At 38.2% G+C, this 23,729-nt stretch overlaps 1 protein-coding gene across 1 annotated transcript; it reads right to left on the minus strand.

The window, feature by feature from the left end:
• Positions 1 to 1,238: 1,238 nt before the first annotated feature.
• LOC136846010 (cytochrome b-c1 complex subunit Rieske, mitochondrial-like) lies at positions 1,239 to 22,725 on the minus strand. Its single transcript, XM_067116608.1, has 4 exons — positions 19,435 to 22,725; positions 16,481 to 16,658; positions 10,221 to 10,369; positions 1,239 to 1,698 (listed from the first exon to the last, which is right to left on the minus strand). The coding sequence occupies exons 1-4, from the start codon at positions 19,604 to 19,606 to the stop codon at positions 1,559 to 1,561; spliced, it is 639 nt and encodes a 212-aa protein (XP_066972709.1). The 5' UTR covers positions 19,607 to 22,725; the 3' UTR covers positions 1,239 to 1,558.
• Between the last annotated feature and the right edge of the window lie 1,004 nt (positions 22,726 to 23,729).

The following is a 23,729-nucleotide window of genomic DNA, read 5'->3' on the forward strand; positions in this document are numbered from 1 at the left end:
TTCTTTGAGTGTTTTTTATGATAAGTATTTTAAATGTTTTGACTATGGCTTACCAATATAAGGAAGTCCTTTTATATAATAAGGGAGCATTGTATTATGTCCTTGTTTTTTGCTATATATGGATTACTTTCAAAACTTTCAAAAACATTTTGTCTAATTGCTTCCTGAGACTGATCTAAAATATTGTACAGAACTTTTCATAGATTTCTCCCTGAATTTATCCCCAAAGAATTGTAACATTTTTATAAAATCCTCGTGTTCAAAGAATTTGTAAATCAGTGACAGCACTTTCATTTCAGGAATCTCATTAAAGTCAAATTGTAAGTTTCAAGTCTTTGTCATGTGAATAAAATTTGGGCAGTAATTTTTGTTTTCATCTATAACAGAGTTTTGCACTAATTTTTAAAACTGGTTTTAATGCTGATCCCACATGTTTGCACTCGGGAATTTGTTATTTGTGAGGAGTTTTTTCAGATACTCAGTTTGTCGAGTCATTTGGTGTCTAAACTTGGCTAGTAGTGTTTTTCTAAGGAGTACTGTATTAAGACTTTCTTATTGTGCGATTACATGGGACTTGTTGCCTTATTCTTTACAAGAAACTTGTTCACCATGGTTAAAATGCATAAGTAGTCATTGCCCCCCAAATGCCTGCTTGCTGACACCAGTTCCAATGCAAGGACTAGTCTTTATGGTAAAACTGTATAACCAGTTTCTGTCTAGATTAACAGATCGTACCAGTTCTTAGAAATCTGTTGACATCCATACTTAGCTTTAAGATCAGTGGGTTTTCATTCAGTGTGAAGCCTTTTGAATAAGTTTTTATTCTGTTGAAACTAACAGTTTCATCTGAATTGGAGTTGTTTTTGAATAAGTTTTTATTCTGTTGAAACTAACAGTTTCATCTGAATTGGAGTTGCAGTATGTGAAAATTATCTTAAAGACATTACTGCAATGGTGGTTATAGTTTACATTCCTATTTTTAAAGGGCTATGTGTTACATTCCTATTTTTAAAGGGTTTACTGTTACATTCCTATTTTTAGGAATAGCCTTTCAACTGATTTATCAGTGCAATACATTGCAAAATAGCTTAAAATATGTAATCATGGAAAAACTGATTCTCAGATCTATTTTTTTTATTTATTCTAGTGCCTGCATTAAAATGGCTGCTGTAAATTTGCATTGCAGGATCTTTAAATGACCATACTATTCTTATCATTAGGTAATTTAAAAATTCATGTATTCATAAAAAGTTTTTTAATCCACGAACTTTTTCTCCAATGCTAATGTAATAAATACACATTTGGTAGGATTCTTTATACATATCTACATTAGTGAAGAACTGTTAATTTTTTCATTGTGTCTACTAACAAACTAATTTCATGAAAGAAAGTTACACAGTGACAAGACCTCATGTGGGCAAAATATTTCTTGGAGACTAACGTATGAAGCATCCGTAACTGTCATTCCCTTATATTTTTTCTATATAGCTCTTCTATCATTATCTCAAGTTATGTCAAATTAATACACTTTAAAACTTTACACACATTTCGGATAAACTTAACCTACTATAAGCAACCCTTCCTCAGGGAATTCGTACGGAGGAATTTCCAGGTTGAGGGGAGCTGGTCCTTTACGAATGCGTCCAGCTGTGTCGTAGTGAGAACCATGGCAGGGGCAATAATAGCCACCAAAGTCACCTGTGAGAAAAAAATGCAAGACTTAAGGTCATAATCTTCAACTAGTTTCATTTTTGCGAGAAAAAAAAATACTTTATAATGCTTACTGACGTAACTCACTATTCCACCTTCAAGTGAAAGCCCTTAACCCCTAACTTCATTTTGTATTGTTCTAAAAATTCAGGGAGACAAGGCTAAATATACTTCGTATAAGGATGGTGCTCCCATTGTTAATGTACACTGTGAATGAAAAATTAGAATTTTTTTATTTCACAAAACTTTTACTTATGTGGACATGCTACTTTAGAGAGAATTTTAATGGCTTAATAGAATTCTGTCAAGTCAAAGATCTAAGAAATTTGATATTGAATCCTGAGTAGATCCACAGTATTCACAATGGTCTGAACACCTGTCAAATGCCACAATTAACAATGACAACAAAGGTGCAAGTTCCTTGTTATTCCACATGAACAAGAAAAACCACAAGTTCTTAATGAATTACCCACCAAGTTCTTGAAAGTTAAAATGTCATATGGTTAAGCTTCTTTATTAAAAACTACCCACAATATACTTTTCTATAGGAAAATGAAGCAAATTAAGTCTGAAAGATAAAATTGAGACATTTAGTTTAATAACAACCCATCAATCAGAGCCCTTATTATGGTCCATGAAATCTCAAAGAATAGGACTGAAGCAAAAGAGTAGCTAATAGCCATTATGAATGCATGTACACCTTGATTCTTCACTGTGGAGTAATTACATTCCTCATTGCATTGCATGTCTGAGAGCAAACTCTCCAGATTTTGCTTTGGTATCTGGAATAAGTTTTCTAGATTTACTCCCATTTTAAATTTTCTTATCAATAACCTGATTCCTTCCATTTATCTCTTACAAAAGTATATCATTACTTTCTAGCAGCAACCTCCAAATATTGCCAGCTAATGTTTTTTTTTTTGCTCTGTTGTGAAGTAATGTAATATAGGCATTATCTACATTTTAATGCACGTATTGTTTATAATTACATCTGCTGTCCTATGACATTGTTTGTTCATACACAGAAACCTTGGTCTTAACATAAATTTTCTTGAGTGCCTAGCTGGAATGTGGATGTTAATAGCACAAGGTTTTGGTGGCAACGGGAGATAGCCAAATGGGGAAAGAGGTGGCACACCCCAACCTGGTTTCTCCCTCGTGGATTTTGTGATGCTTCAGTTCTCTAACCACCTTCCAAGCAAGACGACTGCTGTCTTTCTTGCTCAGAAGTCGGTTGTTTTTAGCACTTCCTGCCCATTTTACGCCTTGGCATCCCGGTTTTTCATTCTCTTTTTTGTCATGTTTTAGCATTTCCAGAAATGCAAACCCATGAATCATCTAAGCAATCCAGGCCTCAGAGAAGATGCCCAGGCATCAGTAATGCTGTTCCTGCTGCACGTAGATGCGCACCTTTCAAGGTCACACATCTGTGTGTCTTCTGCTTTACCCGACAAATGGCGTCCAGTTACTGTCTCCCGTGTGGCAACTCGTGTCGAAAGAAATCACCCATAAGAACCATGAATCTGCGGATTGTACTTCTCCACAAGAAGTCACAGTTCTCTCCTCGTCTTCTACTCATCCTGCTCAAGGAACGAGTGTTTCTGCCACAGCTATGAAGAAGGACAACAAGGCTCCCATTAAGAAGTCAAAGTTGAGAGAACGTTCTCAGGTCCAGTACCGTTCTCTTACAACCCATAGTCCACGTTCAAACCTACAAGGCCATAACTGTTTTCCGCGTAACGAGAGTCCTAAATGGTTGTGCAACCATACATGGCTGTCGTTCTCTTGTTATTCGCGCTCCTGTTCTCACAGACAGGACTGCGATGCATGTTCTTGCTCACACGGTCGTGACTATTCTCCACGTAATGGGAATCCTACATGGCTGCGTATCCAACAACCGCCTTCATCTCCTCATCAAAGTACACGCTTCCGTTCTTGCGCATGGGATCGTGATCAAGACAAGGACCTTCTCGTTCTGCAGAACTCTATACTCCCGAGAAGGTCTTAGGCCTTGAGCAAGCTTATGCCCCAGTAATCAACAAAGATTTTTTGCTGCCTCCAATTCGGTTGACAAGACGGATTGAGAACCCAGTGAACAGGAAGCAGAAGGTCCTCTACCCCTAGATGCAGACAATCAAGAACTTAAGACAACCTGCGCAGAAGTTGTTGAACTCATTCTTGGGTAAAACGACTTGGCTGAAGAGACTGTGGCTACCACTTTAGCTTTTTCTTTGGGTCTAGAGGCCCTGGTTGGGCCCAAGAAAGAAACGAAAGCATCTTTGGGGTTGCCATGCTCTAATCATGCTGACTACATCTCAACCAAGTGAATTCTCTCATCTCTGGACGGGACAATATTTGCTTTGATCTAGTAGATCTTTTAAGTTACTCCCTCCACCACTTCCAAGGCATAGACGTTTCTTCGTAACCCCCAAGACTGTGTTACAAGCAAGACAAGTGGATCCAGACCTAGTTTGATTAGGCCCAGGCCTATCATTAGACCAATTTAAAGTGGAGGGTACCTCCTCCACACACCAGGAGTGGCTACAATGGAGATAAGCGCTTCTACGGCTTTTCAGGCAGTCTCATGGCTTGACATATGTTCGACAGCAGTGGGCAAGGTCTCTTCTGCCTCCATAGTAAGCAACAATGAAGAGGATGCCACCTTCCTTAGACTGCTGCAGCCTTGCGGCAAGACTATTTCATACTTGACTCACTTAACAGCAAATATGTGGGCCAATTGGTTAATCCAAGACTGGGACTATCTACTCCAATTTTGCCACAGCTTAATCACAGTGACAAATTAAATTTGGAGAAGTCAAATCTCATGCCCAACCAATGGATCCTTTACCTGGGCATGCATAAATACACGACAGCAGCAAAGGTCTTTCCATCTGATCAAAACACAGAGAAGTTCAGGGCCTGCATTCAGTCCTTCCTTTCCAGACAGAACAGCCGGCACTTCAATGGCAGATCGTTCTAGGTCACCTTTCGTCCCTGGAGAAGCTCATTCCTCACAGACATCTCCACCTTCAATCCCTTCAATGGAGATTGAAAGTTTTGGTCCCCTTCAAGGGACTCTCCCTTCTTCCAGGTTCCTCTCTTGAAAGATGCCTCGAACGAGGGTTGGGAAGCACACTTGGAAGATCTTCTGACTTCAGGGGTGTGGGATCACCGAGACAAACAGCTTCACATCAACGTCCTGGAGCTAAAAGCAGCCTTCCTAGCCCTTCAGGAATTTCAGGAAAGGGTGATAGGGCACTCCGTGGTCCTCATGTCTGATAATACTACAGTGGTGGCATATGTCAACAAGCAGGTCGGAGGGGGGGATAGTTTCCCATCAACTTCATGAACTGACAGTACATAACACCAGTGCGCAGTGACTCACTCAGTGGATTTCTCAGCCAGATACATTCCAGGCAAGAGGAACATTGTGGCAGACAAGCTGAGTTGTGGGGGTCAAGTGCTGGGAACATAGTGGTCACTTCATCTGTTAGTAGTGGAAAGGCTATTCCATCTGTGGGGAAGGCCAACAGCAGATTTCTTTACAACCAGACAGCCAACAGCAGATCTCTTTACGACCAGCCAGCCAACAGCAGATCTCTTTACGACCAGACAGACAGCAGACAGACCAACAGCATTTTTGTTTGGTTTCCAGACGTGGCAAGCAACACTCTTGGGACAAGAGAAACATGACTTCTCAGAACCTCAGGATGACCCTAGTGGCCACATGCAGAGTGGTACCCTAATCTTCTAGTTCCGCTGACTGAGGCAGATTCCCCCCTGGCACAAACTTCTTTGCCAACCTCACATCAAGAGGTTCCATCAATTGGTAGGATCCCTATCTCTTCACAGCTGGAGACTATCCAGTATCTCCAGCAAGCATAAGGCTTTTCTCGCAGAGCAGCAACAGAGGTGTCTGGCTATCTCAGATGATCATCTACAGCCATGTACCAGGGAAAATGGGCCATCTACTGTGCTTGGTGTCGTCAATAGGGTTTCTCTGCAGTTGGAACTTCTATTCAACAAGTAGCGGACTTCCTCATATTCATCCGTGGGGAGAAGCTACTCTCTGTGTCAGCCAAGGGCTATAGAGCTGCTCTAGGATTAGTTATGCATCTGAAAGGTGTAGACCTTTCTGTCTCATGGGAAAAATCTATGCTTCTTAAAAGTTTTGAACATCCCTGTTTCCTGAGAGATCTTAAGCCTCCTAATTGGGATTTGACCCTGGTACTTAGCAGCCTCACTGGTGCTCCATATGAACCCTTATGGGATTCATCAGACAGAAATTTAACCCTCAAAACAGTCTTCTTACTGGCCTTGGCTTCATCGAAGAGAGTAGGTGAACTTCATGGACTCTAACACTCGAGGGGTTAGGGGTCTGTAACCTTCGATTCTATCCCTGAATCTCTAACCTATGAATCTATCCCTGAATTCGTAGCCAAGACTCAAAATCCCTTGGTTCATGATGATAGGTTCAAGTCATTCTTGATCCCCTCCCTTGGAGATTTTGTAGGTAATGACCCAGACAAATTACTTTTATGTCCTGTAAGGGTACTGTGTAGCTATCTAAAAAGGACTAAACTTCTCAGACTTGAGCGTCGAAGACTTTTTGTTAGCACAGGACGGAACATGAAAGAAGTATCCAAGAACACCATCTCCTTTTGCTACATGAAGTGATTAAGCAAGCATACAGTACCTCTTCACATACAATGTCAAAACAGTGTATGCAAGAGCCATGATGTTAAGGGCTTTGGCCCTTCCATCACTTTCAAAAAGAACTTGTTGGTTCATAGGATTCTGAAGGCTGGTACATGGCTTCGCCAAACGACGTTCACACCCTTCTATCTGCAGGACACTGCCCAAAGGTCCTTGGACACTTTTTCCTTGGGTCCGGTGGTGGCTGCTCAACAAGTTGTGCAGCTCATCCAGTGGCCCTAGCGGGACAGTTTGTATCTTACCTAAGATGTTGGGTATGAAAGGGAGAGTGAATGGGATGACTGGCCTTCTTCCTTTCTCTTTCTTTTCCTCCTCTTCTGACAGGTAGTGGAGAGGTTTGAACCATCCTTTGCTGGAACTCGTTAGATACAGGTGAGTGAGCACCCATTCTATTTGTCATATTTGATTGTTCATACACAATACAAATTTCTTAGTAGAAGCAAATCCCTTCCAAACAAGGTTGGTAGCTAACGTGAGTTTTGTTGTCTCCAACAACTACAGGTTCTTTCCCTTCTTCCATGACACAATATAGACAGGAGTTCCCACTGTCTCTTAGCCTGGATGTCTAGCTGTTAAGTAACCCTTTGCAAAAGATCAGAGGCATATGACCCCTTCCTAAGCTCTAACAATTGGCCAGGAAGTTAAGACCTCAGGTTTGTTAGTAATGAAAAATACAAATTGAATTAAAATTTGTCATCTTTTATACCAGATATCAATCATGTCTAGTCCTCAGGCTGATAATTATCTGATGTTCTGCTGTCACTTAATATAACTGAGTACCTATTTACATATCAAAGTCTTGTTATTTTGAGTATCAATTTTTTTCTTTCAGCAATATGTATGCTGCATATTTATATTTTCACTATTGTGTAATTCTGTGTATCAATACATATCACTTGTGTAGTGCTTTCATGCTGCAGCATCTACTAAGTGTGCTGTATTTTGCTTGTAAGTTCCAGGAATGGATGAAGGAATGGTCATCCTTCTCCCTGTTCTTAGAAAACACCAAAATAGCTCAATACACTGTCTAAACCCTCAAAAAGTCATACTGTGCTCCGAACCTTCCACACATGCTCTTCAAGAAATAGCATTTGCCCTTTAAGGCAAGAGGACAGCCTTCAGCTTGAGGAGGAAAGGGATATGAAAAATTTATCCAACCAGATACATCTCTTCCACCAGTAGGGGCTTTTCTCATGAGATTTTGGAGTTTCTGGCCCGAGTTAGGGGCAGTTTATGTGGGCGTGATTTGAGTTGATTACAAAATCCCATTTGTAGGACTAGTAAGTACTTGCACACACTGTGATGACTGGTAAGTATTTGCACACACTGTGGAGTAGGGGACTTAAGATATTGATCTGGAGAGAAGCTTAATGTTTTGGACAAATAAAGTGGAGTCAATGACTGGGAACACAGACATTGAGTAATTGACTGACTGATCACCTGGTTTCTCCAGTTACCTGGTCCATGTTCCCAAAGGCAATGAATGCATGGTGCCCGATTATCAACCCCAGCAAGCTGAATGAGTTCTGGTCTTAGACCCTTCTCAGGATGGAGGTGGCAAAGAACTGACTTCCAGGATGCATACGCAACTGTCCCAAGTCATCTGACAAAGGAACTAAATTTTGTCTGGAGGCAAAACCTTCCAGTTTTGGCCTGGTAACAATTCTGCAGGTTTTCCCCAGACTCTGAAACCAGAGACAGCACTGAAACTCAAAGGTATTAGAGGCATCTGGACAAATGGTTAATTCTAACAGGACAGTTGCAGAACTTCAATGCATGTCAGCATCTGGACCTGCACTTTAACTGGAGGAAGTCTAGTTGGTTCCCTTCCAATAGGGGATGTGAACCAACACTGTAGCCAGAATGGTTCACCCTTCAGAGGAAAGGAGCTCAAGACTGTTTATGATGATTAGGGAGTTGTCATAACAATTATGATGATTAGGGAGTTGTGGCAACAATCATGTTCTAATTAGCTATGCAAGTCTCTGTCTTTCCTGGTAAAGCTAGCCATTTACAAGTTTCCCTTGACAATATTTTTCAGTTCTTTTGAGAAAATGGCACCTCTTTTTTGATTGAGGCTTTATTTAGTGTTCATCTGTCTTAAATTCACTTCCAGATGGTTTGAATCATAATATGATTTATCGGTGTTTGGTCTGTCTGTACCATCAGCTAATTTCCTTTGTTCAATTTTTGGTTCAATGCCAAAGACTTACTATATACATCTATGCACTTTTGAAGACATCACAATCTTCATTGATGCATCTCCAAATCTCAAAATCAGGAACTTTATCGGAGGAAACAGCCTCAAACTCTCCTTATATGGATTCTGGCATCTTCACTTTTTTTTTTTTTGCTCTTTATCAAAAGTTTTCCTCCTTGGTCCAAACCTTGATGGTTTTAGACTATGAGTGGCAAAATGAACTACTGTTTTTAGCAACAAGAAATGGATTGGAACATAAAATTTAGGCCAAAAGTCAAGCGCTGTGACCTATAAGGTCATTCAGTGCTGAAAGGGAAACAGAGTATAAGCATTTCAAAGGTGTAACAGGAGTAAAATCTAGCAGTTGCACTATGAAACAATTATTAGGAGAGGGTGGATATGAAGATGGAAGAAAAAGAATATGAATGGAGATCCAATAAAAGGTATGGAAGGGGCTGCAGCTAGGAGCCAAAAGGATGCTGCAAAGAACCTCAAGTAATGCCTACAGTGCACCACATGAGATACACTGACGACACTCTCTAAGAGGGGTTTCTAGCAACAAACCCTTTGCATTACCCTGGGCCATGCTACTGTTATCTGTGCCTGTGGTCATCAATGAGAGCATGTCATGGGGCCCAATATGTACAAGGGTTCATTCTAGAATTAGCCAATGAAAAGGGGCAAAAAAGGGAAAAACTAAAAATACGATAATAAAGGAAAGTCTGAAAATTACAGATACACTCAACTTCCCATGTAGTCCATTTCCTGGTAAAGACACCAGTGAAACTTAACTCCTTAATGTCCACTTTACCCCACCCCAAAATGGATGACATCAATATAAGTGGAGAAAGTATAGTTAGTTAGTTATAAATGATTTGTTTAACCAGACCTCTGAACTCTTTTAGGGTTCTTTAAAACAAGAGCTTTAAAACAGCCATTACCTCACCTTGTTCCATAAACATCATCACTTTTTGCTGATTACTCAATGAATGACAAAAATTACTGATAAACTAATACTGGCTTTAGAAATGTAAAACTGCTAAATAACCAGTCTAACCGTAGCCAGTAAAAGTCAAATGGCGAGTGAAAGCATGCAGTATACAAGGCCAAAGGATTTTCTCTAGCAGATGATGAGACAATCACCAGTTTTCTTATATCTTCAACTAGAAAATCAGGACTCTGCAGTTCTGTACTTATCGAGCATTAAGACACAAGTAAAATAAAAGGTTTGTGCGTATGAATACATTTTACAACAAATGTTAATCTCTCATACACCTCTGGTTTCTCTTGTTAAAGCTACTCAAATCCAAAATAAGGAACCATTTTCATCCAATGAATGTGCACTTTATGCAATAAATTCAAAAATAACATTGTTATACTGTAACCTGTCCTATATAGTCTTCCTACAACATACTGAACAGAAAGTTTATAAATGTCACCTAACACAAAACATGCATATATGAAATTCTGCATGTAGCTTTTGAATACTACCCAACTGACTAGTCACAAATAATATTTAAATGCATTTTAATAAAATAGTCAATTTCATAACAGTAATTCATACTATAAATAATTACATTCAGGCAAAACTCACCAGCATCTGCAATTGGCACACAACCAAGATGAGTGCATACTCCCAAGACAATCAACCATTTGGAATTAGGGCACCGCTGGGCATCAGACTCTGGATCACGAAGTGAACCAACATCTACAGAACCTTCCTTGACTATCTCATCCTCTGTCCTGTAAATACCAACATGAATATTATTTACACATTAGTCTTCAATCTTCAATATCAGAGATTTCATGCCCTGTGTGTGTGCATCTACAAGCACAGATTAATAACAAAATAGGAGTATCTTCTTTACACTACTCATTCCTCCAAGTCTGTAAATCACTGGAATAGATCTACAACTTAACTTCAGAATGAACTGCATGCTCAAAATTCTTCTTGGTCACAATCAGTGTCAGAGGATGGCTACCTGAACAGCTTCTGTTATAATTGCTGTTGCAGCCTTGAAGTGTTGTCATTATGTGCCTACATTGTAGGTTGGGAGGTTTATAACAAGATTACTGCCCAAGCAATGGGCTTCAGACAAAAAACAAGCACATCTGCCACAAAAATAATCTTCATTAAAATGAGACTACTAAATAGTAAATTCTTACAAATAATTACCAAGATCATAAACAATTCAGCAAAGATTGTATTACTACCTGGTCTCATTCATATTTAATAATCTGGCCTCAAATACAGAGAAAAGAGTATATCCTAGATCTAACCAAATCACCAACACAAAATTTATTGTCATTTGTGCTATTCTGAAGACTGATGAAGCCATTATACAAAGAGGGTGACATAACTGAATAACTGGGGCAGCTATCTGAAAATCATCTGGATGAAATGACTATGAACTAGAGGAAGATGATGTGACAACACACTTGAACATCTTACTAGGTTAGGAGAACCATGGGGAATTTAAAAAACTGAAAAGCCCCAAGCCATTCAGCAATGAGCACATCACTAGAAGCAAGAAAATCAGCAAGTAATGAGTTGACCACAGTGTCTGCAAACATGGGCCCAAAAGAGTGGTTACACAGTAATAGAAAAATATACAAGAAAAGAGAATACCCTAGTATGAATTCATGGAAAAGTATTTGAGAGGCAGCAAAAAAAATTTTCAGCTTCATGTTCTACAAACCAAGAGGCTGTCTCTAAGGTGAGGCAACTACAGGGGAAGCAATATGCAAAAATTAAGTGTTCCTAACATATAAATTATATTTGTCAGAGTAAAAAGAACAGCAATTAGATACGCATTCTAAAAGCAGACTCTCAGATAGTCTGCTCAAACATGTCGATGCGAATCACACAGTGGCAAGTATATCACAAGAATCAGTGATTGATGTTGGTGTCCCTCAAGGATATGCACTTTTTATCAGTGGAAAAAGCTTCAATGGAAAAAGCTTTGATGGATGTAAATGCAGAAAGTAAAGGTCCCTCAAAGCCATTATATGCAGACTGTGTTAACTTCACAAACAGAGTTAGTGGTCCTAGAAGTGTTTGATAAGATGGAAGGTTGGGGTGGAATGACAGGATGACAAGTAAGCAAAACCAAGCCTATGTATTGTATGGAATGTAACATGACATCATACAAGATGCTCAAGATTGTAAAATGCAATGGAGTGGGAGATTATTGATGACAAAAATACAAAGGAAGAACAGATGGTGAAAAAGCAATGGAAAGAACCATGAGTTGGAAGGGCAGAACTTATGAGTATATTATTATTACCACAGCAACATAATGGAACGTGAAGCTGCCTCAAAGGTGTTAAATATGACATTACTTTTAGTTCATAAAATTATACCACTGGTAAAAATATGACATTACTTCTAGTTCATAAAATTATCCCACTGGTAAAAATATGACATTACTTCTAGTTCATAAAATTATTCCACTGGTAAACAGAACACTATGTACAGATTCAAGGCCTGTAATCTGCTTGAAGAGGATACAGTCAATGCCCGCCTATTTACGGTTCTGGATTTGCGGCTCCACCTACTTGTGGATTTTTCTGAGGAATGTATATCCACATTATTCGCAGAAAATTTGCATATTCCTGAATTTTTCATAGAGAAATATTCTCTAATTACTGTATTTTCATATTTTCATGACTACATTTTTCATGATAAAACTATTAAAATAGGCAGGTATAAGCATTTTAAAAGGGGGTTTTTGTGTTTTGAACTATTAAAATAGGCAGTTATAAGCATTGTTAGAGGGGTGTCAAGTATTCGCAAATTCTAGCTATTTGCAGGGGGTTGTGGTCCCTATCCCCGCCGCAAATCCCGGGGGTCAACTGTATGTATGCATTTAAAAATAAGAACTCCAATGTTGAAGATGTAGGCTACGAAAACAAAACAATGAGATACATGGCTGAAGAGCACTGATAATATATGAGGACTATACAGAGGCTGTTAAAAAACAAATGTCAAATGACTGGAATGTTTGGCCAAGTGATAAAGGAGTAATTACATTGTAAAGGTAAAAGATATGTGTAGGAAGACAAATACCTGCAGTAAGATCACAAAGATCAAGGAGAAAGAGATAAATATCAAAACAGGAATTAAGATAGCGAGTGCAAAAGATATGAGTGGAGAGCACAATAATTATGGAGATATAAGTTTGTCAGGAGTGAACTGACCATAGAAATTTAGTCCAAAGGCGTAAATGACCTATGAGGTCATTCAGCGCTGAAATGGAAATTGACAGTAAAAGGCTTGAAAGATGTAACAGGAGGAAAACCTCGCAGTTGCACTACGAATCAATTGTTAGGAGAGGGTGGAAAGTAAGATGGAAGGAAGAGAACATGAAAGTAGGTACTGTACAGTAAAAAGAACGAAAGGGGTTGCAGCTAGGGGCCGATGGCACACTGCAAAGAACCTTAAGTAATGCCTTCAGTGCACTGCATGAGGTGTAGTGATGGCACTAACCCACTGCATGAGGTGTAGTGATGGCACTAATCCACTGCATGAAGTGTAGTGATGGCACTAACCCACTGCATGAGGTGTAGTGATGGCACTAACCCACTGCATGAGGTGTAGTGATGGCACTAACCCACTGCATGAGGTGTAGTGATGGCACTAACCCGCTACGGGGGTCAGGAGTGAAGCATATATACTATTTCTTCTTGGTGGTATTCCGACACAATTGGTAACTTTCCTAAAGTCTTTTTTTATATTAGGAGTTAATAAACAAAAAATCGAAAATTTTACTTTATCAATGTGCAATGTATTGAATTTTTTTTTTTTTTTGCAAAGGTTGATGTACCAGGAAATAAAGTACACTTATATAAATTAAGAATAGGGACTAATTCAATATGGTTGTCTTTAAATAAACAAACTGCCTACTTCTGCCTGAGATTGGATCTATTACATCATCTTATCCAGATATGTATCTATCTGCTCAAGTACAAAAAACCCACTTATCCACCGGTCTTTACAATTTTAACACTCATTTTTTAAAGGAAAACTTTGTCCCAAGACAAACATATCTCAAAAGCATATCAAAGCTGTATATTTTTAATAATTTGCATTTTCCTATACGTACATACAAACCTGCAGTCTTTTACTACCTTCAGCAAAGGTTGATCAGGTCATTGAAGTCTGGTAACAAAGCAGTTAACTAGAAGCAGATGAGTGAAGACTGGGGGATGCAGCATCACTCACCCCTTCAGCATCAGGGATGAAAGCAAGGTAGGTTTGAGGTGGGATTATGGTAAGAGACTCCAGATATGTGCATCTTGAAATCTGAGATGTTCTGGCAAAGATACAATCTTCCATCTTTATATGGACTCTCACTTTGGCAGGAGGTTCTGTCCAAAGATCACGACAAGTGTTGATCTCCTAAGAAAAAATTACACCTTTCTGGTCATAGGTATGACATTCCCAATCAAATAGGCGAGTAGGGGAGAGAGAACTCCTCCCATAGCCACCAGTACAGCCTGACATGTGTAGCACTGAGGATGACAGGGTCCTGTGCCAGACTATGGCCTGTTTGTACCCTTAAGAAATTACAAGAGCTTTTGGTTTCCCATGTGGGACAGGAAGATTAGTCTGGAAGGCAACATTCTGAAAAACCTATCATAAGGCTTAAGTCGGTAACGTTACACAATGAACTTTAAAGCCTAGTCTAGCCTACCTTAAGCTTAGAACACTTACACTAGTCTACAGGTGGGAAAAATTACTACCACAAAGCCTGTTTTATCAAAAAGGTTGAATATCTTACATAATTTACTGAACAATATTCTGAAAAAGAGAAACAGAATGGTAGCATGGTCATCTACCATTAGCATAGCCTGGGTAATCAGCAGGCTAAGCAACATACTCTTCTGTATCTGGCCTTCTGAATTTCACCGATGCCAAGGACTTCACAGCATCACCAATTAATTTGTTATCCTTTAAAATGGTCACGATCACCAACTGCAAAAGTCTCAGTTCCCATGAGCTCGCCATTACAGGTTGCTGCCTTCATGCTTAGCAATTACCTATGGTTTCTCCTCTTCTCACGCACAGCAGGAGAAATGATGGGCATTTTGTAAACATGATGGATGTATAAAAATGCAATGTACATACAGGAGGGTATCCAATAAATAGTAGTAACACAGATCACTAAAGCATATAGTTTGTGTAAAATGGCAACCACATGGCAAACTGGGAGATAAGGACTCCTGCTCCTGCCTGAGAAAAAATCAAAATTAACATTAAGAATTCAGTTTTTACTGAAAATATACATCACAAAGAGGAAAACAGGAAGTCACATCTACCGATTGTCAAAACTCAGACTGGAAGCTGTTGTGAAACTAACCTGCATCTGGTAAGACCAGCAAATATATGGCTATTGGCTGTCATTTTCCGTTTCTCCACTGCCGCTTGACCTTATTCTTTAGAGAGAGTACAGACGAACATGGAAACGATTTGTTTTAATCTGCAAACTTGCTCGAAGTCATCGTGTGTCTTGAAGAGACCACAAACACTCCAGCCACTTTCAAGAACAGGTCACCCCTAGAGGTACAGACTGGAGGGAGGTGGTGGTCCATGTCCTTCCCTTTGATCCTAATAACCTTTCCTTATCCTCCCTGAAGGGACCCTAGAAAAGGCAGTCTGCCATGGTTTTGCCACAACTTAGAATGTGGACTTGGCAACCTATTCCATGCTTCCAGCTTCAGAACAGAAAAAGTACCCTTCCACAAAAAGCTGTTCCTTCCCAAGGTTTTCATCAGTCCATAGCCTGATGAGTCCACCTGTAGCAGGCAAGTCTCAACATTCACCAGTGCATAATACTACTGCTGCTGCATCAAAGGATGAGAAAGAAGCCTAACAGAATGACTGGGGAGTAGAATACCTTATGATCCCTACATCCACTCTGTCCACTGAGGACAAAGCCAAGGGAGTTATCCCCTAAGGTCAGGAGCAGATGTGAGAGTAGTGGGAACAGCAAGAAAATCCATGACCACAGCACATTTGGACTTGGGGGTTAGGAAGCCATGGTGTCCACAAAGACTAATCTAAAGGAAACCTAATACCTTCCCCAGCTCTACTGTTTCCTTGCAAAGTCTAGGAGTTGTACTATTAAGGGATGGGGAGGCAAATATTGAAGCAAGAATAGTTGGAAAGGCATTCACACCAGCAACAGCATCACATAGAGAGAGCATGCTGATCATCATCTAATCTGCAGGTGCCCTCCTCAGACCAACCAAGAGTGGTGGCCAGATGTCATCCTAGCAAAAGCAGCTGGTTCACAAACCTCTGAGTTCTCCTCCTGGATTTATACATTTTCTAAGGACAAGCAGTGATGAACAAGATTCAACGATGCTGCAAAACAGCATGCACTCTCAACCTCCACAAATCATGAGCACAGAATGTGGGTTGATCACCAGAGGCATGTAAAACACATTCACTTGCATCAGGCACACTTGCTGAGCATTCTCCCTTAGGAAAGATTATTCATGCACCATTTTAACATAAAACACTGAGCACAACCTACAAACATGCCAATGCAATCAAACAAGGCAATTCACAAGTAAGCTCCAAGCTTCAATGACTGGACCAGCTTTTATTGAAGGTAATCCATAAAAAAGACAGAGGTTTTCATCACTGTTCCAACAAACAAGTAATATTCTTAATAGTTAACTACAATATAATTCCTACACAATCTTTCTAAATTTTTCTTGAGGAAATTTAATCCACTAACATGATTACCTACAAATATGCTCTAACAAAATAAACCTATTAGCTACATAAAACCACGGACTCATCTGTTACTGTGAAAGTTGAATGCTTAGTGACATTATCCTTACCTGTGTCTGACAAAGAGTGGCTTACCACGCCACTGGAATGTAACCGATTTGCCTTCTGGGATCTCATCAGTCTTGATTTCAATCTTAGCCAAAGCCAACACATCAGCAGAAGCAGACATGGAGGAGATAAACTCAGTAACTACAGACTTTGCAGCATACATTCCAGAAACTGTGCCACCTGAAACAGCCGAGTGGATAAAATATTAAAATGTTTGGTGTGCCTTAATACCACTAATTAGTAAAAATACTGTAAATGCAATGGAACTAGCAAATATATTACACAAGAGAGAAAATCGTTAAACTCACCATTAGTTTTTAGCAATGCAGGCAAATACATAAAAAAAAAATCCATGTACAACATTTCACGTACATTAGTGCACCGAGATAACGGACTGTGGTATATCGTACTTACTGACATATCGGTGTGAAATGGAAATATCGATCTGAGGGTTTTCCCCTTCAGATCGAGCACCACTTTTTTTCAAACAAGGTGCTCTTAGTGGGTACACCTCTCGCTTACCAGCTTCCCTTGCGTTATTGTTACTGTTCCTTTATTAACTAACATTGCTTTCAACTCTAAAATTTATGCTAAAGCTTGTACTGTCCTGCAGTTTACATTAATAAACAGCTGTTTGCTGGTTAGTTACCATAGCTAACATACGTTTACTAAGCGTTGCATTACAGTTGTCTTGTTAAAAACTTGCTTATTTTCAATGTAATTCCAAAAATAAAAATCAAATACATTTTTATTCATCCATCATGCAATGGAAAAGGTGTTCAGAAAGTACGCCACGAACTTCAAGCAGCAGATATTATAGCTGTGGCTAAAGAAATGAATAATGAGCAGATTCCAAAACAATTTGGAGGCAAAAGAAACGCCTGAAAATAACAAAATCATACATACTTAATTTACTGCGTTTATAAATAAAGTATTACTGTAATTGCAATTTTTAAATCCAGATTTGATCATTTACAAAAGAAACATCTCTCCAAATTAAGTTTCGGTAACTAATGACAAAGATGATGTCGGTAAAATGCGATCAGCTGATGATTTTAAGTAAACAAAACCAGAATGCAAATGGCACATGATCGCTCTGCTCATATTTGTAATACGATAATAGGACAATAATACATGCAATATGATTACATACAGTACAACAATAGTCTCAATACAACTATTATTTGACTTTTGCAAATTGATATGTTGGTGTAACAATCTAACCAGGGCAATACAAGTCTATAAGTCTCTCTCTCTCTCTCTTTTCACCGACCAATATACTTATGATGATGCTCCATCCTCCACTAAAAAAATTCCTGTTTTTAGAATTCCGGATGAAGGATTGTCAACCTTTACCGACATGAACCACCAAATCGAGACACAGCCAATTGTGATGTCATTTACCGAACTATCTAGTAGACAAGTTGTTAAAACTTGCCAATTCTCAATGGTGGCTTCCGTAAGTAAAAATATAAATTTTTATTCATCCTTTATAAATCACAGGTGCACGTTATAGCCGAGGCTGAATAAAACGAATAAAGGGCAGGCTGTAAAACATATTGGAATAGCTGAAAGTGATGTCTGGAACTGGCGAAATCATACTTGCTGCTTATACAATAACACAATGCACAGGTTTTAAACCCAACTATTAATTTACAAGAAAATGTATCTCCGAATTATGTTTCTTCCAGCAAATAATGGCAATGAAGCTGTCTTTGGTACCAAGACCTCTGGTGGTCTTGGTAATTTTCAATCAGCCGAGATATTGAGAATGTAAACAATATCAAATGCAAATGGCATACGATGGCAATGTTTATATTCTATAATACAGTAACAATATGATAATACTGTACATGCAAAATAAAGTAATTGGATACAGCAAGCAAACCACCTTTAATTAAATCATCATTATTATAAAAAAATAGTTTGCAAATGATTACTTTTCTCCAGAAAATATTTCGGTTTTTGAAGCGTTCTGGTTTTTAGAATTACGGATAACAGATCGTAAACCTGTATAGATATTCTGCTGTTTACACCAATATTAATACAGTATTTTAAAATTAGTAAATCATTGTTATAAGAGTCCTAGGGGTGTATATATTTAAAAGTAACAGTTGTAGCAGGGTAATATAAGATGACTTTGGGTGTTTTGGGATGATGGTTTGGGGTATATTTTTGTTTGAAATATTAAATTGTTTTAGTATGATAATTTAAGGTATATTTTTGTTTGAACTATTAAATTCAGCAGTGAACTGTTAAAATAGGCAGTTATAAGCATTTTAGTTCAAGGGGTACAGGGTATAAATAGACTTTATAGCAAAAATATTTCATGTACATATTCAACTATATATACAGTATGAGTTTCTTTTATATCCCGGTAAGCTACTAGCTACAGTATATACTGTTATAAATTTTTGTCATACATTTTTATTTGCACACATTAAGCAATAAATATGGTTGCATTGTGAACTCAACATCCCTTTGGAATAAATCACACCAAATGGGTATTTAATTTGAGAAGTGCTTCTGCGTTGGCCCGGATTCAAACCATGGCCTGATTTAGAAACGACAAACAGTGATTTTGATCACTCAGCTATCAAGAATGAAAAAAATTGACAAACTCAGTGGTACACATGCCTGTTGAATGCACATTCATTATTTAGAATGTATAGTACCAACCCACCCCCACTATGAAAGCTGATCGGTAAGTTTGTAACACTTGGCAGTCATAAATTTTTGTCACTTATACACATGACATTTTATATTCACAAATATTGGTTCATATCAAATTCACTATACCATGGGAATAACTTACACCAAAGGTGAATTATAACTGGACAACTATGACCACCTGGCTATCAATCTAACGATAAATCAGAACAAACATGCAATCATGTTAAAACTACTTTAAGACACCACTGATTGCCAGTACAGTACTTCTCTTCTAAATCCTTACCTCCTACTAGCATGTAAGTGAAAGCTGTTCTGGAGTCTGCCGATTCCTTAGACTTGGTGCGTGGATCCTGCACATCACTGCGCCGATATGTGGAAAAGTCTGGCACTTGAATGTCGGTGTGTGCATATCTCACTTGAGTTGTTACTATATTGAGAGAAAACAAGAGATACATTGTAAATCAACAGTGGATGTAAAATTTACCAAGTCAGTTTCCATTCAAGTCTATAATAATAATTAATCTTTACCCTATGCTCTTCCCGTCTCAACTCCTATCAGGTCTAGGTCTTCAACTAAACCCTTGCTCCATGATTTCATGAGCCTCCCTGGATGTCTTCATTCTGCTAATTCCATATCAACTGCCTCTTTGACCAACGATAGAGACCGTTTAATTAAGTGAATAAACCATCTCTATGTTGGAATTTTTTTTTGAAGCCTCTTGATGATGCACCTCTCCAGTAAGTCATAATTCGTAATATGTCTATTGTCTGGCCAGAAATCTCAACATTTTATGGTAATGCCTTTTCAAAATCTCTTCCATATTCCCTGTAAGCGGTCATGGTTCTGTTGTATATGCTAGTACAGGCCTTGTATAAATATCATGTCTTTGCTCTCTCTAGTAACGGGGCATTTTTATTTACCAGTAGTCTAATACAGTAATCTCTCTCCACTTCATTCATGATAAAGCCACTCACTGTTCCCTCGACTTTTGCTTAACAGCCTGAATGTGCCCAAGGCAATCCTAATGTTCTACCTTTCCCAAGACCTGCCTATCTGTCAAAAATCCCCTGACAACCCATGACATCAGATATTATAATTGGTAAACAATACACAGTTCAACCCCACACCTTTCCCACAATAATATGGCCACTTTCTCAATTGTGCTTTTTTCTCCTTTGCTTCCTTTACAGTCACATAAGCTTTCTGTATTGTTTACACTGTCATAACTAACTTAAATGACCAACAGCCACATACATACTAGCTATTAATTACTGAATGACCCTGTTAAATCTGAGCTGCCTACTGCAAACACTGACAATGGTCATCAATACCAATGTTAGTTAACTGGAGCTACTGATCAATCTGAGCACTTTTATTATAATAAATGGAAAAATTTTACAAGTTGTCCACATTGAAATCTGGGGATGGGATGTTCCACAAGGAAAAGCCTCCACTTGAACATACATAGTTTACTCTTATGTCTCAGCAACCTAAATATCACTCTTCACCAGGGTCCTGAGCCTCAAACAAAAAATGGGTAGCCTCTAAGAAGAAATTCCACCCATTACACCAGACTGTCAACAATGGCAAATTATTATCAACTGCAATAGTGTGTCACCAATCCCTCTGAATGCAAGCATTATCAAAACAAAATCTGCCTAGGAAGCAGATGGGCACTGTCTCCACAATTACCCTTAAATTCACTGACACGGTATCCATAAAACATCCAACTCTGGCCCCGTTTTCTTTAGGTCCTGGGGACGATAAAAAAGTTGGTCACAGTAAAACTGTTAATTGCAGGAAAGAATCCTACACTATATGGATATCTTCATGAACCAGAAAGACTGTAAAAGATTCCTAGCACAACACAACTGCTGCCAGTGTAATTTAAAACATTACATCGGTGAAAGGAAAAGGAAAATAAAATATAGGTGAAAGGCCACGCATTGGGACCTATAAGGTCAATCTGCACTAAAAGGTTAAGGTTTTAAAGACATAACAGGAGATAAACCTGGCAGTTACTCTACGAAACATTTGTTAGGAGAGGGTGGAAAGTACTATGTAAGAAAGAGTATGAACTGAGGTAGAGTAAAAGGAATGAAAGCAGTTGCAGCTAGGCCAGAGGGATGCTGCAAAGAACCTTAAGTAATGCTTTAACTGATGGTAATACCACCCAATGGCTAATAGTAATGACATAATTACAAAACAAAAGCCATACACACACACAAAACTGCATACCATTGAAAAATATTTGGTAATAGGTGGCAACATAAAACCAGCAAGCTTATGTTATAATTTCTGCATCAATCCAATATCTTTTTTCAGTAACAAAGTAATGTACTGCAGTTATCCTGATCAGACCAAATGCTAATGCTATGGCAAGTGCATAGGCTTCAGTATACGTACTATTGTAGAGTATTTGTGTCCATCCCTGAACAAAATCTGCATTTAATGCTGGCAGAATTTACCTAGGCAGGTATGTAAAATATTACCACTCCATATCCTACATAATGTAAACTTTCACATTTCTCTAGCCCAAATCATAACAATCACTTATTTTTAGAACCCTGTACATCCTGCTTTACAATTCCTGTACCGTACTGTACTGGTTTGGTTGGTAAATTTGTGCTGGTATGACTCTTTATCTGAGACATTAGCGCAGTGTCCCACTCAGGTAAATGGAAGTAAAATCCACATTGATATGCAATGACTAGAAAATTTAGTAAAATTTCACTAGCCACTGATGGCTTTATCAAACCTGGCTCATGAAAGCTTATTAAGTATATAATTTTTCGGACACTGCATATCAGTATGAATTTTCCTTCCACATCTTGGAATGAACACATCCATAATTATATCATATAATAGTCTGGGGGCACTAACCTTATAAATCCTGACATAAGTATGCCTATATGCAGGTCCTTACTAAATAAAAGATTTTATCTCTTTAATATATATACCTTGCAGCACTAACATTAAAATTATCAAAATAGGATTTAGAAGTGTATAAAATTTAAGAGAAATTACTGCTAAATTCTAAATGCAAACACGAGCATGAATCGGACATTTTTGTGGAAGAAAATGTTCCCAAAAACAGGAACATAATTTGTCAAAAAAGAGCTCAGTCTAGCTGGCGAGACCATAACTAGGATGTTTCAGAAATCAATCCCTGGACTGAGAAATATAAAAAAATTTGCAGAGGGTATAAAAAAATTGGCTAAGCTATAAGGGTTTAGAGAGATTTGTGCTTGTGCCTAAAACAAGTGATTCTAAGAGACCCTGGTCATTTTCATTTACAAACAACTTTTTACAGTGTCTGGCTATCCCCTTTCCCAAAATTTAACCAACTAAGCCTTTGGGTTTCCAATGAAAAACAAAAATGGTAAATAAAATTCATGAAAAAAATTATATTTCAATAAATAGGCCATGCTGTACATCATGACCCTATTCAAACCTAACTCAACCCTCACCCCTACGGCCTCCAACATAACCTTACCCTGAAAAACTTTTATTCTAGGGTATATTTCGTTTCAAGGGGAAGCACAAAATATATATATAAATGTATAGGTAATGGCCGCACAAAAATATTGTTAATAAATATTTTTTTTACTCAGAACACTGTATATAAAAAAGGTCCATATGATGCAGTACAAGATTTGAAAAATTTACCAAGATGAAATTTACACGTCTTTCTCACTTGTGCATTTCTTTCATGCCAAAAGGTTAAGTTCTAATCACAATATCTCTGTATATTTCTCTGATTATCTCTATAGTGCATTACCTACATACATCCTATTTACACATTCACTTGTGCCAATTATTATAAGTATTAATACAAGATATCTTTGTGTGACGTCTCTTTACATTTACCAAAATATATTGACCCAAGAAGTTCTGCACTCTACTAATTTCTTTAACTATTTAATACTAATGAATTCCTCCCATCTATAACTACAACAAATTAGGATAAATATATAGATAGTAAGAAAATATAACAAGGCATTTAATGAGACACTAATTTACAAATATATTAACCAGATATTTGATCCTATTGAACCAAAGGCTGGAAAATATGGCGACAGGTTACTTATTTTACTCAGGCTTAGGTAGGATTACATATCAATCCCTTTCAGTAGGATTGCATCAATACTTTTGGTACGACATGTCAGTGCTTTCACTGTACATAGTCAGCTAATACGTAAGTTTAGTGTTCTCGTTCTAGACTGGCCGAGTTTAACACACAAATTTATAGTTTTACACATTCTACATTGGCCGCAATAGACAAATATATGTAAGCCTAGTTTACATTTTGGTTACAATACAGTTAACTGAAAACTAGCCTAGGATATTTGGTTTTCGTTTAGGTTACATTCTACATCTGCCGAGCTGGCAAATATAGTTCCTTTCCAGATTCTACGTCTGCCGAGCTGGCAAATATATAGTTCCCCTTTCAGATTCTACATCTGCCGAGCTGGCAAATATATAGTTCCCTTTCAGATTCTACATCTGCCGAGCTGTATAAATATATAGTTCCCCTTTAGATTCTACATTGGCCGAGCTAAGCCAGATTTCAGAGT

The sequence above is a fragment of the Macrobrachium rosenbergii genome, chromosome 2 (genome assembly GCF_040412425.1).
Source record: "Macrobrachium rosenbergii isolate ZJJX-2024 chromosome 2, ASM4041242v1, whole genome shotgun sequence".
NCBI lineage: Eukaryota > Metazoa > Arthropoda > Malacostraca > Decapoda > Palaemonidae > Macrobrachium > Macrobrachium rosenbergii.

Excerpts from the sequence above, each read along its gene's own strand:
- LOC136846010 (XM_067116608.1), bottom strand. The coding sequence starts at position 19,606 with ATGTATCTCTTGTTTTCTCTCAATATAGTAACAACTCAAGTGAGATAT. Across the intron at positions 16,659-19,434 it reads CACTTACATGCTAGTAGGAG|GTGGCACAGTTTCTGGAATG; the intron begins GTAAGGATTTAG and ends CGGCTGTTTCAG. Across the intron at positions 10,370-16,480 it reads CCACTCTTTGTCAGACACAG|GACAGAGGATGAGATAGTCA; the intron begins GTAAGGATAATG and ends TGGTATTTACAG.